The sequence below is a fragment of the Nipponia nippon genome, unplaced genomic scaffold, assembly GCF_047370975.1.
Source record: "Nipponia nippon isolate SJK-2023a ecotype South Korea unplaced genomic scaffold, ASM4737097v1 scaffold_4, whole genome shotgun sequence".
Lineage (NCBI taxonomy): Eukaryota > Metazoa > Chordata > Aves > Pelecaniformes > Threskiornithidae > Nipponia > Nipponia nippon.
This window is the reverse complement of record NW_028262358.1, coordinates 66,038,366-66,054,146: the sequence shown is the minus strand read 5'-3', so window position 1 is coordinate 66,054,146 and position 15,781 is coordinate 66,038,366. Positions and strand designations below refer to the sequence as shown.

General features: G+C 40.7%; 1 protein-coding gene across 3 annotated transcripts in view; it reads right to left on the bottom strand.

Annotated features, from left to right (window-relative positions):
* ARHGAP18 (Rho GTPase activating protein 18) overlaps nt 1-15,781 on the bottom strand; it is a 100,192-nt gene that overhangs the window by 71,431 nt on the left and 12,980 nt on the right. The window contains exon 1 of one of the 3 annotated variants that reach the window (XM_087776138.1): nt 8-219. The exons of 1 other annotated variant lie outside the window; for it this stretch is intronic. In XM_087776138.1, coding sequence (XP_087632264.1) covers nt 8-81 — 74 coding nt within the window. In that variant the 5' untranslated portion in view covers nt 82-219. Of the gene's footprint in view, nt 1-7; nt 220-15,781 lie in introns of those variants that run through there. One more of the 3 variants, XM_087776137.1, reaches the window with a different exon arrangement.

Here is a 15,781-nt window from a genome sequence, read left to right as displayed (position 1 = left end):
CACTCACCCGCCGGGGGCGCCGCCGCCGCTGGGGTGGTAGGCGGTGAGGACGACGCCGCGGGAGCCGGACCGCCAGCTCATGGCGTGCGCCGCCGCATCCCTTCTGCGGACGCCGAGGCGGAGCGGAGTGGGGCGGCCCGGCCGCGGCCCGGCGCGGCCCAGCCTCCCGCCGGCAGCGCAGCGGAGCAGCGCCGGGTGACGGCAGCGCTTCCTGCGGCCCGGCGGGGCCGCCGCCCCCCTCCGGCGAGCCCTGCCCCTCCTCCGGGCCCGGGCACCCGGGCGCCCCGCGGGCCAGGCGGCGGCCGCTCACCGGCGCGGCGGGACCGAGCGGCTTCCGGCAGCGGCTGCCCGCGGCCTGCGCCTGCCGCCCTGCGCCGCACCGGCCGCCGGCTCCACCCGGGACGGGCCCCGGGCCCCGGGCCCCGGCGGCCGCCGTAGCGTTCCGTGCGCTTCCATACATCCCGTAGCGCTACAAACCAGCGATCCTTCGCCGGGCTGGAGTCTGGTTTAAGGGACCGCGAAGAAATCAGTCAAATAAAGCAAAGCTGCTGCAGTTTCAGACCCGAGCGAGTTGGCGGGGCTGCGGGTGCCGCCTGCCGCGCGCCCGCTGCGGCTCCCTCAGAGGCGGCTTGCCGGGCTGCCCTGGTGCACGGGCAGCGTGCTGGCCAGAAGAACAAGGAGCGCCTGCAGTGTTCGGGGTTTGCTTTCTACGTTGCCCATTTCACTGAATCACAACATGATTCGGTGCTTGGTTTAACTTTTCATACTCAAAAATGATTTATTTTTTTTTTCATTGCAAGCTATTGTTAAAAAAAGTCACAGCAGGTGATAGGGTCAGACAGGGACACAAGGAGACTGAGCTGCCTCAGAGGCGCTGCGCCTTAAACCAGCCGCCATTAGCTCCAAAGTCAGGCTCTACCAACCAGCGACAGCCCCGCAGGGCAGCGCTGGATCGGCCTTTTCGGCAGGGACAGCCTCCTCTGCGCCTCGGCACAAGCTGATGAGATGGGATTCACTCACTGCCTTCGTGGTGGTGGGTTTGAATTGGCAGGCAGGATCTCTACCACGATGCTCAAACCTTTTTTTTTCCATGGCAACTACAACACACCCTGTAAATGTGTGTGCAGTATTTAGGTTTATCATTTCTGTCTGCATTCACAGAAGCATATGATTTGTCTGAATTATAATTGCTTTTTGCCATAAATGAATGGATTAACTTCAATAGGAGTGTAACTTGCATTGCATTTCCTTTTTCCTTTTAAAAAAAACAAACAAACAAATCAGGCAAGTGCTTTGCTTGGAGTTAAATACCTGAGAAGTTCAGTACCGGGCTATGTGAGGTGTTGTGGAGCACGCAGGTATCTGGAGTCTGAACCTTCGCTTATTTAAACCACCGTACACCTAAATAGGAAAGCTCCAGGCAGTCGCGGATGGACCATGCGTTTTCCTGTGCAGCTGTTCTCCAGCACAGAGCTGCCAAGCAGGGGCGGCACAGAAATCTCGACCTGCGGGCGCTGTGAAGTTGCTCCCAGCGGGGCAGCAAACAGGAAGAACTTCCCGTCGCGTTTGAGCAAGATCAGTTTGTCCTTCAGAGTCCTTGCGGCTTACGGCTGGTGATTTTGCAGAGTTCACGGGTGGTACCCAGACATAACTGAATTTTGTCATTGACTTAAGCAGATATTTTCAGCGAGTACGTTTCTTCTTAAAAGGGTGACCAATGCCAAAGAATGCCAAGCAGGACATCCCCGATTTCTTTAAAAAGGGTACCGTCACCATGAAATTTTGCGAAGAGTCCCAACATTACAAGCACAGGAAAACTTGGCCGATGTTCGATAGCCCAACCATTACAGAAGTGTCTTTTCACTTCTTACACCACTGAAGGAAGGTCAACTGCTGCCTTATCTTTAAGTTCATGTGAAGAATTGAGGGTAGGGGTGGGTTTTAATAAAGTCTGCCTCTTCTATGGCTTCTGTAAGATGTTTTGTCTGTAAGCAGCTGGCCAAGGTGTTTTGACTAAAATATTTTTGGTGTGAAATTTTTAATTTTTTAATCAAAACTTTCATATTTTGATTTCTTAAAAATAAATAATTTACTAAAAAGTAGTACCAACAGATAAGCTTTGCATATAAATTAGAATAAAGAACAAGCCTATTTTGACCTCTGTGGACTTTTTAACCAGCTGTATCAGGGCAGATTTACAGTGCATATAAAAGAGGTTGGTGCTGCCCCACCTCCCCAGGTGTTCTCAGTTTCCAAAGGGAATGGGTAAAAGGGAAGGCACAGCTACAGTTCTGATTCAGCAATGGCTTAGTAGCACGGCTACAACAGCGTAACTAGCAGTATGCACCAAGAGCAATACACTGGGACAAATTATTGGTATGTACCTACTCACACGTGCATGCACACAAAAACAAGGACATGAAGCCACTGAAAACTTAGGACTGTGAAAAGATTTCCCTGTACTCCCACTGCAACGGTACAGCACTCTCTCTGCATCTCTCAGGCTGTGTCCAAAAGGCAAAAATTGAGGACTAACTTCTCACATAAACACACAAACAAGACTCAGCTGTTTTCACTGGTCACTTCAGAAGTACATCAGCATGAGGTGAGAAAACATCCTATTAATGTACGTCACTACACCGATCTGCTGGTGCCTTTGGCTCTTTCTTTAAATTCACATGTCGGTTGTCAAACAGCCTATGCAGAATGCAAAATTATTTTGTTAAGGACCCAACATTTCTCTTTTAAACTAAACCAAGAAAACTAAAAATGTAAATACCAGGGTCCTTAGGACCTGGCCATTTCTAAAACTTCAGCTAATTGTTTGCATGCCAAATACCCCACTTAGTTACAAAACTTCCTTTAAAGAATAGCTAAAAAATAACAGAAAGAGAAGTAAAAACATTTAAAGCATTCTGTGTTTAATCAGTGCTTTCCAAAGCCCTTTGCCCAAACTAAATATATATTAGGTGTTATGAGAACAAAAATATAAACTGCTTTTTCTTTGATAAGCATCTTAAAACACATCGTAATTAAGGCACAACATAACATGCTGCATTTCCGCTGTAAAAAGAAGAACGCAGAAACAAGATGTAGCCAATGTGGCGTCACCAGGGACTGCTCAGAGAAAATTCCACTGCAGAAGGAGAAGGGGAAGAACCTGCCTCGTTCAAGGGCAGGGGTGGGGGGAGATTGAGAAGGGCAAAACCCGAATGAGTTTGTACCAGTCAACTGGAGAGTAAGAAAGCTTTTGTAAGTATATCACAAGGAGAGTGGGAAAATGAGCTAGAAAGAAATCAGTTCCATTAATAAATGAGAATTGGGATTAAATTACTGATAAAACCACCAGAGATACTGATTCCCATCTTAAATCTGTCTTTAATGTGACACACTTCAAACATGGAAGTGGATTTAGGAGCTTAACTCTAGGCACACTTTTTTCTTTACTACGTTTGACGACTTGATAGGATCAAACTTTGTACTGTTACGACAGCATAACACCACCATAGTTTTCTTTGATGAAATTATTCCTGATTTACAGTGGAGCCAGCTAGACAATTTGGACCTACAGATAGATGTATTATTGCTGTAAACTGACATGAATATCACCACTCTCTTTCACCAGTATATTTTCTGCCTAAACCAACTTACAGTCAGTAATTGCTGAGTTTGCAGTTAACATTCATGTTCTTAACAAGGTACGGGAATGCTTATTTGGAAAGTAAGGTTGTTCATAATCAACTAGATAAGAATGCACTATTTGAGGTATATATCTTTATGTGATAAAAGGAGATATCATTGAGAAAGGAGATTACAAATCAGTCCATCTTGCTACAGAATCCAAGACTCCTTCAAAGAGTTTAAATATTTAGATTAAGATGTCGTGCAGCGCCTTTACACTTAATATAATCAGTCACCAGAGCCAAGCAGATCATGCAGCGTTCTCATGCTTAGTGCTCTCTTAACAAAGCAATGGCTAAAAAGAGAACTTCTCAGCAGTACCATCCTTCATCGCTGCTTTACAGGGTCTGAACATGCATGTATTCAACATATGCTTTTGAGTCTTCACTGCAGAGCGATTTTTTGTCCTTGTTAAAGTTTTCCCAAATAAAAAACTAAATCATATCGATTTTCATAATTTGTATAAATATATGATTATATATTTTATGTAAGTGACGGGTGATTTTTCACATTTCATGTTCCTGATGATGTTCCTGAATTATCAGCAGGTAAAAATGCAACCCACTGAGAAGCACCGGCTTGAGGAAATCGTAAAAGGTGAGCTTACAAATTCAAATTCACAGGCTGACTTCAATGGCAGTAGATGGATTTATTCCTGCTGAGGTCCAGAGATCCCTCTGGAACCAATGCCGGAGCATTTAGACAACTGATGCAGTGCTACAGTGAAAGTACAACTGTACTTCAGGACTTTTAAAGCGTATTTTAAATGCAGGAAACCTTCATCCTTTCCCTAGCATTATCTGCTGTAAAATTTGTTCAGATGGGTTTTAAACCAAGCAGAAAATGTCTCATCAGCTCACTCACCTAATTCACATTCAAATAAAATGGCAGCCCTTCCATTGTCCAAGTTGTGTTTCCAGGGTTCCAGCCAGCAGCCAGAAAAGACACGAAACGGAAAGTTGTTTGTACATTGTAAGGTGAAATCTAACCCTTATAAAGCTTCCCCCTTCATGTATTGTTGCACTCCACTACATGAAGAACCACATACGTGAATAGTGTTCTGCAGCCGTTAATAACCAATGCTAGGAATAACATAAAAAAGAATATTACAGGTTACATACTCAGGGTATGATTTCTGTTACTTAACTCCTGATGTCTACACTCATGCAAGTGATTTTACGCTCCACTGAAAGTCCGTGAAAGAAATGCACTTTTAGAGGGTAAAATCCTCTGCCCTATGGTAGACCTCCGCTTCAGTACATAAAGATGAATCACGCTCTAGAATTGTCTGTTTATTTCCAGTGACTAGGAAGGTTAACTACGCGAGTAGGTCACACGCAGATGTCCACATCCATCAGATAAACTCCACCTCGAATGCTTTTATGCTGCCCTTCAAAATATCGAAGATGCAACATTCAGTTACGATGTGTCCCATATGGCATACACAATGTGGAGTAGTCAGTACGCTGAAACGTACCGCAGTGGTATGTAGGAGGTGTTTCAGATCAGCTTTACATATCCCTGAATATCCAGGGATGGGGATGAAGTCACACACATGGACACAGAAAGCAGACTTGTACCCAGAAAGCTGGTAACATGTTTGCTAGCCAGCACATTATGAACATTCTTACAGTCTGATCCTGCAAGCTAATCTACACCCTATATTGAAATTTTCATAAGATTTTTTGTGGAAAAAAATGTCCAATACTATCAGGAGGCAGCTCGATACGTGCGGGAATTTAGCAAGCAAGACACAACTGGCACAGAAGCAACCGCAAAGACACGGCCACAGGTAGGAGAACTGACACCCTCCCGGCTTTCTGAAATTTTTCACCTTCTCCCTCACTGCCCTCCACATACATATTTAAACAGGTAATTTGTTTCCCATAGCAAAGAGAAAAGAAGAAAATAAGAAAAGGGAGGGACACCGCTTACGGTCCTCTCTTTTCTTGCAAGTTACTCTAAAATGTATCTGGTGCACTCTGCTGGCTGCTTCGGTAAGTCTTAATTCGATGACTGCAAAAGGTGAAACAGTAACTACCGATGCTGTTTTTGAGATTATCCATACGAATACTAATGGATACATGAATTTATTCCCGTTTATCCAGCTTGACTTTTCTTGAATGCACTCCCTGGAGAAATTCAGATCTTGCCCATTGCAGCCCATCTGCTTACCTTACATAAATCACAGGGTGGGCTGAGTGGTTGAGGTTCTCATCTCATCTGCTTCACATTTTTGCTCATGGTCAGGCAGCTGCTGAATTTTACCCAGAGGTATATCAGTTTCAGTAGCGGTAATTTATCCACGTTTATTTGTAGTGTAACCTTGCACAAACCCTCGTATCAATTCTTGCTTCCCTTTCCCTATCCATATAATGGGGCTAATAATACCTAGCTATTTATGAAATTATTCACCATATATTCAATTACATTGAAAGGTACCAAAAAATGCAGTACCTTACTTCCCATTACATCACTATGTTTACTTTCTTTTGGTGCGTGATTTAATATGGATAAAATGGCATGGTTTTCTATATCCACAAGCACAGAGAACAGATGATAAATCTAGTATGCTTTGCAGTATCTCCGCATGAGGTATAGGACTTTTGGGGAAAACGTAATACCACAACTGATGTTTCATGCCACTTCTGGAAAGTGGAAAGTCAGCATGAATGGTGGGGACTAAGGGATTTTCACTGGTGAGTCTGAATGCCCCCTTTCTCTTGAGCTAGTTTTGATACAATTTCAGCTTTATAAACCATGACTTCACCTATGCCACTAATTACGAAAAGACAGTGCATTTTCAGAATATAATGGCCTCGATCCTTCTTAGTTCTCCCAAGGTGTCACCTGGATGTGGTGCACACCGAATGCATTCATTGCATAGGTAGTTATACTCTACTAGAGCATGAAAATGAAATAAAGGCAAAAGAAAAGCTGTGGAGCATGGTATCTCATGTTCCTGTTTAATCCTGTTTTACATTTATACCAGGCAGCTGTATAACCCTTCAAAAAGAGTTTTTCTAGGTTAAACATGCTATGTGCTTTTGGTTTTCTTTCAGGGAGAGATCTTCCATTCTCCTGACCATCCTCGTTGACTCTTTCGGCATCTGTTCCCATTTGAATTGATCTTTCTTGAGCATGAGGGCCCAGAACTCTGTAAGGCAACTGGGACCTTGTACATATCACAAAAATATTTTCTGACTATATCACAAACACAGTATTGTGGAAAACATTAGCTTTTCTCATGGCTGCTTCTCACATCAGTGTTAATAGTCCTTCTATGACTGACTTGAACATATGCATGTATGATACAGTTTGAGCAGATTTGCTGACCAGTTTGCACATCGAAGCACACATAGGAAGCTCATTCTGGAATTTCTTACGAAGAATATGTACAGAGTGGTAGGGGGCATTCGCTTTGTTGTTGTGAGGGTGCTGTCATATGAATGCCAGAAATCCTAGGTTTGTCTCTTCTCTTGGGCATTGCAACCAACACCAAGCCCACTGGAGAGGCAGGAGCGGAGAAGATTCCTGTAACTCACAACTCTCTTCTCCTTTAAGTCAGGAAGTAGACCCCTATATTCAGCATTTGGGGTGTAACTGAATGGATGAACTGACGAGCTGGAGATTCATCAAGTGAGATGGAGATGGTGCTAGCAAGTGTGGAGAACATACTTGAAATAAACGTATGATTTGCTGCTTTAAAAGGCAGACTGTATCCATCACTCAGGTTCACGGGCTGTGTCAGCCACTCCCCCCCTCCGCTTTAGATCAGGTTTGAGTAGGGGCTGGAATAGCTTTTTTTCAGTCTACATCTGGCTAGGAAGTTGAAACCATGCTCTCTCTCACACATGTTCACTACGTCAGTCTGCACATTGACTGGGAGCTCTTCTCTTCATTACCCTTTTAATTTTGCTGTTGCCTGCAGATTTGATCACAGCTGAATTTGCGGCACAGGAACATCTGGTGAAGTAAAACATACAGCAGCTACAAAGAAGAAGAGTGTCTTCTGAGTTTAGTCAGTCAGAAAAGCTCAGGAAAATTGTGACACAATCCTAAACTCAGCAAGCCAGAGCTATCCAGAAATGTCGCTATGAGCTGAGAAGAAATGTTTCAGAACAAAGAAAGGAACAATTGCATGACTCATGGGCTGCGAGAAAGAAAACCACTTCTCTGTAAGGCCTTTGAAACTGAAGATTACCCAGTAAAACTTCAAGTTAACACAAAGCAAAATATTCTTAGCTCTTTCTTATTGACAAAAATATTCATTTTGCATCATTCCCTTTCATCCCAAACAAATCCTAGAAAAATGTTTCCTTCTCTCACGTTTTACGCAATGCAATCAAATTTAGCCACCCTTAATATGGAATATTTCAAGCTGTCAGTATTATTTTTGCTATTTTGAATGGAAGAAATTTTCTGAATTCAACCTTAATTAAAAAAATGGTTCATATCAACTCAGAACTGCATTTTCCAGAAATTCAACTAAAATCCAAAAGGACACCATACTTTACCACATGTGAAATCCTGACTACAGTTTGAGAAATATCATATTAATGGGATGATATCTCTTAAAACCATGTCTGTAAGTATCAGAGACAAATCAGAAAGGAGGAATATAAGTCCCCACATTCTTGCTTGTCTTGCCTTTTTCATCAGCTTACCAGGTTTGTTTCTGTTATGCTGCCATTCTGTAAAATATCATCAATTAACACAACCAAAATTTTCTCTACAGCTTTTGCATAAATTAGCTTTGACAGCAACGCTTAGCACTTGTAATTTTGAATCCAGTTTGAGTCTAAGTGTATGGTATATGGGATTGGAAGCTTTTTTCCAATAGCATTATTGTAAGGATTGGCCAAATTTTGAACAAAGAAATTCACAAATGTAAACTGTAGGGAAAAAAAGCCTGATTATTTGTTTCTGATAGTACTTCTGATGCTTTTTATTTGTTCTTCATAGCTATTCAAAAGTAACTCTCATGTAACTCTCATGAATAACAATTACAAGGAAAATTAATGTGAATACTTAGGGAAAAAATTGTACAAGAAATAAATATTTGAGGGTTTTTTTGTTTCTTTGTGATTGAAAGCAGCCAGTGAGAAAGCTGAAAAAATACCAGTCATACAGCAAGAATAATAAAAACTCAAAGCACTATTAATTATAGCTGTACTACAGTACCATGTACCTAGCAATAACTATATAAAGTTCATGAGTATTTCTAGACTGATGCATAACCACACACACTAGTCACAAATAATTTTAAAGAAAGCATCAAATTTGTAGCCTCTAAGGCCTCAGTCTAAGGGTACATTTGTGACAGTCACAAATAACTAAATTTAATAAATCACTTGTTGCAGCTAATTTGCTCATCTCTGACTGCAGAGAAATTCTGATAGACTGGTTTGCAGAGCAAAGTTCAGATGGAGCTGTGGAAATACAAGGCAAGAATATACTACCACTGCTGTGTATTTTGGAAGCAATTGCTGGTGTTACAGAAGGCTAAACTTGAAAGTTTGCCTACATCAGGATATCATCTGTGTAGTTTCTGCAGGAAAAACATAATGTTTGCAGTTCATTTGGAAGATATTCACAAAAGAATGGTATTTATGTTATAGCGGTTAGATTTACTTTGATTTAATATAGTATCTTACTATTTAATAACTCACGCTATGTACAATGCTGTTCACCATATGCCCAGCAAAAAAAAAAAAAAAAAAAAAAAAAGAAAGAAGCTGAAGTATCTTTTAAATAAGCATGCATATGGGGAAAAGCAATGTAAATGTATGTAAATGTAAACATATACATAACATAAATATTATGAGGGCATCTACGATCAAGTCTCCTGAAATTTCAATCTGTGAAATGCAATCGTAGCTTCACTGGGAGAAATTAATATGGTCACAAACAAAATCAGAATGCGAGTGCAGGGCACAAAACAGGCCGGGGAAGTGGGGTGCTTTGCGGAGGAGGCCACATACGCGTACCTAGCAAGAGGGAAGAGCAGCCAGGGAATGGCTCCGAGCCATATGGCTGCCACGGGGAAGCGGGGCTCTGACTGAGCAGTCACGACGTGCGGCTGTGTCAGGGTTTGGTCTTTGACAAGGAGCCATCTGCAGCTGTTGGCTAGTGCTCTCAGATCACAGGAAGGTTACATCTTGGCACTTGAAAATCAATGGAAATGGTGCTACTAACTTGCATCAGTGGAAGCATGCATTTTCCTCAGGGACAGAAAGCAATTCCCAGGATCGGGGAACACCACCCCTTATACATTTTCATGTATTTTTACTAAATACAAAATCAAATTACAAGAAGGTACTATAATCTGGTCACTAATATTTCCATCTCAGAATTTACGTGAGTCCATCCGTCTCTTATCATGGGACAAATTATCTAAAATATGAAGGAATCATTAGCTTCTCTTTTCTATCCTTCCTTGACCATAAAAGAAAGCGCTGTATTACTTTACATACTGTGAACTTATGAGTATGAGAGACAGACACAGGCAAAGAGCTGAAGATCACATTCTACACTAATGAAAGGTAACATTTTTGAAGGGGCACATCGTTTCCAGCCGGAGTATCATCTCTTTATCAGTAATCACGCATTTTAACAATCCCTGTATAATAAATAGGCTGCATAAACTTTTGGTTTTACCTCTTTTTGCAAACACATTTTCTATATCAGCTTTAAAACTGAAATAGAAGAAGTAAGCACTTTCAGTAATTTAAGGAGAGTATTTCACAAATTCTCATTGAAAAGAGACTCATCTTGTATGTGAGCATGCATGACAATGAAACTTGGTAGAAAATATTACAAAGATGACACTTCTGATACCATGAGCTCTGCTGCTCCTGAGGAAATTTAGCACTTACTTAATTTAACTTTGTTTTGGAACATGTTACAGAAGTACATGTGGGGATAATCATCTGTAGGAGCTTTCATCACCTGCTGGCTGATGTACAGAGGCTTCAACTACACACAAGTACCTCCAGTCCGGAAGCGTCTACAATTCTCCCAGAATTGTAACAGTGGTATTAACAAATATCATAAAATTACATTTTTGTTAGCTTAGCTGGTTAGGGGTAATCAAGTAGTAGTCATATCAAAATTACATTATTTGTGTTTTTCTCCTCTCTGTGCTATCACATATAATCTGGATTTAAGAGGACAAGCCACAAGGTGAAGGACAAATCAGAAGCATGGCAAAACCAGCACACAGGCCACAAACAAGCAAGCCCCAAATATTATGCAAATGGTTTTTTCTCCCTCATTGCCTGTATATGCAGACATATAATGACCAGCACTTGTTGCCAAATTTTTTTAATTGCCTAATTGACATTACCATAGATTGTGTTAGGTTCTATTCTTATGGAGACAGAGATGATAAATACTGATAAATAGACAAAAGGCAATTCAATAGATTATATGGTAAAAACCCACTCTGTAGGACAAGAAATTATCAGATTTCCATAGCCGGGATCATTAGTGCTTGTGAAGAAGGTAGCCTTACTTCATCAAAGGCTGAAAAAGCTTTGGAAAATGAGGTTATAAATGACAGGACAGCAGAATACAGCAGCTTTTCTACAGCCAGAGCACGTGAAGCAAAATGTTGACCCCGCCGGAGGCAGACGCTAAGCCTTTGCTAATTTTCCTGGGACTAAGATTTCAGCCCCGAGTTCCTGTCCTCTGAGCTGAACATCAGCTGCAATGCTCAGGCTCCTTTACGCTCGTCTCTGAGGGGCTGCAGGAGAGACGGGCACCCCGGTGGCTCCTACCAGGACTTCAGTCCCCTTGCTTAGCTGCTGGCCTGGTGCAGCTGGAGCTGGGCGGTCCACCAGCCTGTCTGGGCTTGTAAATTCTCTTCTGAGGAATAAATAAATAAGTTCATGAGTGAATTGTTTGCTCTCTGGGTTTTGGATTCATAAAATATTTGTAATATTGAGATTGCTTTTTCCTTGTTGTTTTTTTTTTCATTGGGGATAATTATAGGACAACCAAATATTTTCTTATTCTGCTTTCTGTTTGCATTTTTTCCTTAGATCACAGTTTGATTTATTTCAACATCATTCTTTGTACTACACAGGCCTTTCATGAAATAGCAATATGGTAAAAAATTTTGACCACCCTTTCTTTTGGGTAAAAAAACACGGCGGGACAAGGGAACAGCAACGTGAAACCACAAGGATTCATGTACTATTCTTCCCTCCAGTGCTTCCACCGAAATGATGGGACTACCAGGTGTCCGCTCCCTCTCCCCTTCACATTCAGGAAGACCCATACAGTTCAGGCTGGGCACTTGTCAACAGTACCCAATTTTGGAGCACTTCCCCAAAGAATTAGAAGAATTACGGAAAGGGGACTTTCTCACTAGGGCCTTCTACACTTTAAGTTTACCAGTGGGACTCTTCCAGAATGGGTAAAGAAAAAAGACCCTAGTGTAGATAAATTTTATCAATGTAAGAGTACTTGTAATATTTAATACCTGTTCAGGTATTTAGGTGGCTGTAGCAGTATAAAGTGCTTTTCTACTGCAGCTGCAGTAGGGCTTTCACAGGGCTAGTACAGCTATTGTTTATAAAACAATCACATTTCTCACTGACATAGGCTGGTTTTCATGAGTGCAGAAGGCCACAAATCACTCACAAAAATTAGGAAAATGAATCTTCAGCCATTGAACCCTCAGATATCTATTAGTTTTAGTTTTACCAAAGAAGCAGCACAGAGACTACGTGTCTATATGCTGTTTCTGGGGCTCCTGGCCATGAATAAAGAGTTAAGGGGAAAAAGCTGCATGCCTGCCAAAACCATTCTTTTTTCTTTTCTTAGCCTGTTAGTTTCTTCCCTTCAGTTGCTTTGGGACATCACAAAAAATTAAGAAAAAATTGCTATAAAAGATTATTGTTACAATAAGAACAAATGCTCATAGGAGCAGATTTCAAGCTGAAGATTTTTCTTTTTCCTAGCCCCAGTTTGAGATTTATCTATTTGTGGAAGCATCAGGTTCTACAACATTGTCTATGCAAAATGCATTTCATTACAGTAATCACAGGAAGATATTTTCACAAGGAATCAGCACAATGTACAATATGCGCTGTAACGTTATGCAGAAATATATATTACAATATATAACCATAATAGTTTTAAATGCTTTAAGCGCTGCCTGAAGTACCTGTTACATGGGCAAAACTGGAATGTTGTTTTTCCCCATGAAGCAAGGACATAATTTTTGAGCTGCCAACGAGCCGTGAAATGGTAATAACTTTAGGACGTTGCCACATCCCACCACCATGAATGCCAGCCTCCAAGGGCTTCAAGTATCCTGCTTTAGTCAGTATAATTCCCTACTTTTAACTATTCAGTTCAGAATATTGTAACTATTTTAGTTAACCTAATTTCTCATTCTTTTGACTGCAGATAAGCACTTTAATGAAAAGCAAGGCTAATATTTTAAAATCAAGCTTCATCGTAGTTGCTTTGCAAGGACCCGAATTTCAAAGCATAAGGACCCAGTATGTGTATTTTATTTTGTATTATTCACATTTAGGGACAGAAAGTAGAGAAGCCTTGGAATAGATGATTATGTATCATTCTTCAATTAAAGGCATATAGCAAAATAGAGAAGAATACTGGGAATATACTTACAAATCTGCCAATGGCATTTTCTGCATTATACTTGGTGTATGTCAGAAAGTCTTTTAAGCCATAAAAGTACATGGCAAACTCCTTTGGCATAATGTACTCTTACTGAAGTAAACAATGCACGTTAATAATAAAATAAGTATTGGCCTAAATTGTACAGTCGGATCAGGTTTTCTGTTAAGAGGCTGATTGCCCCCAACATCCACACAAAATACAATGGAAGCTGTGTTTATGTTTAAACAATATTGAGATTTAAACTATACCAAACACCATTTCTAATTCAGGGCTTAGTTGGGTATACCTTGCTCATACAAGTAATCCTAGCGATTTTACTGCTGGCTACTATAATTATAGGATCAATAAAAAAACCAAAAAACCCCAAAAAACCCCACAAAAAAACCCAGAGAAGGCAGAGAAGGTGCTCTGCAGGTAAAGACTGGGACCTAAATTAGTAAGATACAAACCTTGAAGGGGAAAAAGAAGAGTTATATCAATGGATTGTTCACTGTCTCTTCTAGTACCAGAACTAAGGGGAATTAACTATAACTGCAATGAAAAAACTGATTCAAACCAAACAGAAAGTGGTGGCATTTCATGTAATGTGTCGTTACGCAGCAGAATTCTTTGCTACAGGATGCTGGGGAAGCTAAAAGCTTACACAGGTTCTCAGCAAGACCAGACATGTTTGCGGAAAAGAAATCCATGGACTATTACTAAATACATAGAAAGAACATCTGGCTCAGGAATTGCCTGGCAGCATATGGCTGCAAGCTGGCAAAAGCACTGGGAATGTCGTCCCTGCTTTAAAACTCTTCTATGGGCGTCTTTTAAACATGGGTAGGATACCAGATAGATGGACTTTTGGTCCAATCCAGTAGAGCTACTTTTATGTTCAAATAGGGCATAATTTAAAATAATTCTGGTTCCTTACAACAATGAAAGCAGTGTAAATGTATATCAATGATGAAAAATATGAATTATGATTCAGTATATAGGACAGTAGCAAAAACCTTTTATTATATTAAATTATTTTTAAAAAAGAACTTTCTAAGGATACAATTTTCTGATTAGATTTAAAAGCATCACCATTCGAGGAAATCTGGATCACATTTAATGTGCCGTGGTCACAAATAACTCTCAGGAACTCAGTCCTAAACCTGGATCTTGTGATGCACAGGTTGGCCTGCTCCTGCTTTGCAGAAATGAAGCAATTCTTCAGTTCTAACCCCTGTAGCTGAAACATTTTAAACACAGACTAACGCTGACAGTGTACTTATCTGCAGAACACAGGCCCCTTTCTGAATTGCAAGCCAAGTTTATAGCTCATAGTGCATGTTCAGTGTTATCTTAATTCAGTGAATTATGTATTAGCAAAATAAACATGTATTTAAATTTTAATAGTGCATTTTAGTCAGGTAAAACTGTTGTGTTAATGCCCTGATTGGAAATGTAAATATCAAAAATGTCAATGGACAAACAGAAAGACATCCTCTGCATCACTCCAAATTTCTGAGTGATATTTTGAGCTAAAGAATTACAACTGTCAAATACATTTTGCTATAGTAAAAAGTTCAAATATTAAGAATACCTCTGGATTGAAGACTTTCTAAAAAAAGATCTGTTCTCACTGTAAAATGTCAGTATATATTATCAGCTCCTGTGTCCTTGGAAAAATTACATTCACATACATCCCCAGAGCTCATAATCCAGCTCATACTGATGCCCACAGACTGTCCCACTGATTGTTTAGTTTTGGTGTTATGTTTGAGGCAGTAGGGCTGAAACCTAAGAGTGCATTTTAAATAAACTGTATTTACTTCAGACTAAACAAAGGTCGATGGCACAAATAAAAGAAACCTCCTTGAGAATACTCACAGGAACTCATCTGTTTAAAGATGGCATTAAATACAGTTTACACAACAGGCCTTTAATATAAGCAGAGTATTCCGTACTTTGTTTCCTTCTGTTTCATCCATAAACATTTGATCACAATTCATACGTTCTGCAGTGTCATAGAAATACCTGCAATATCTAATTCTATCTATTAGGGCTTGCAATATTTCTATTTTGCCCCAGCTTTTCATATTTGCATGCAAAGTCTCATTGGAAGCAGGTAATACCAAAGAGCACTGCAGAATCCAGTGATTTCCTAAGCTAACAGTTTTAGCATGAATCTTAGCTAATACAAGAGTATGCCCAAAGATCCTCTTAATTACAAAACTAGTGGTTACGCAAACTCCAGAGCATGATTCTAGAAGCAAATGAGATGTTCAGTCTCTGTGCAGCCAGTCCATGGTGTGTTCCAGCCTGTGAAACCATCATCCTCAAACGTTAAGTAAGGAATTCTATTTCTCATAGCGCATATCTACTAGGAAGAGCAGACAGCAGTGTAGGACCATTTGTCCTTTCTGTCCTGCTATTAGGAATATTTTGCATTTTGCAAAACAGAGAGCAG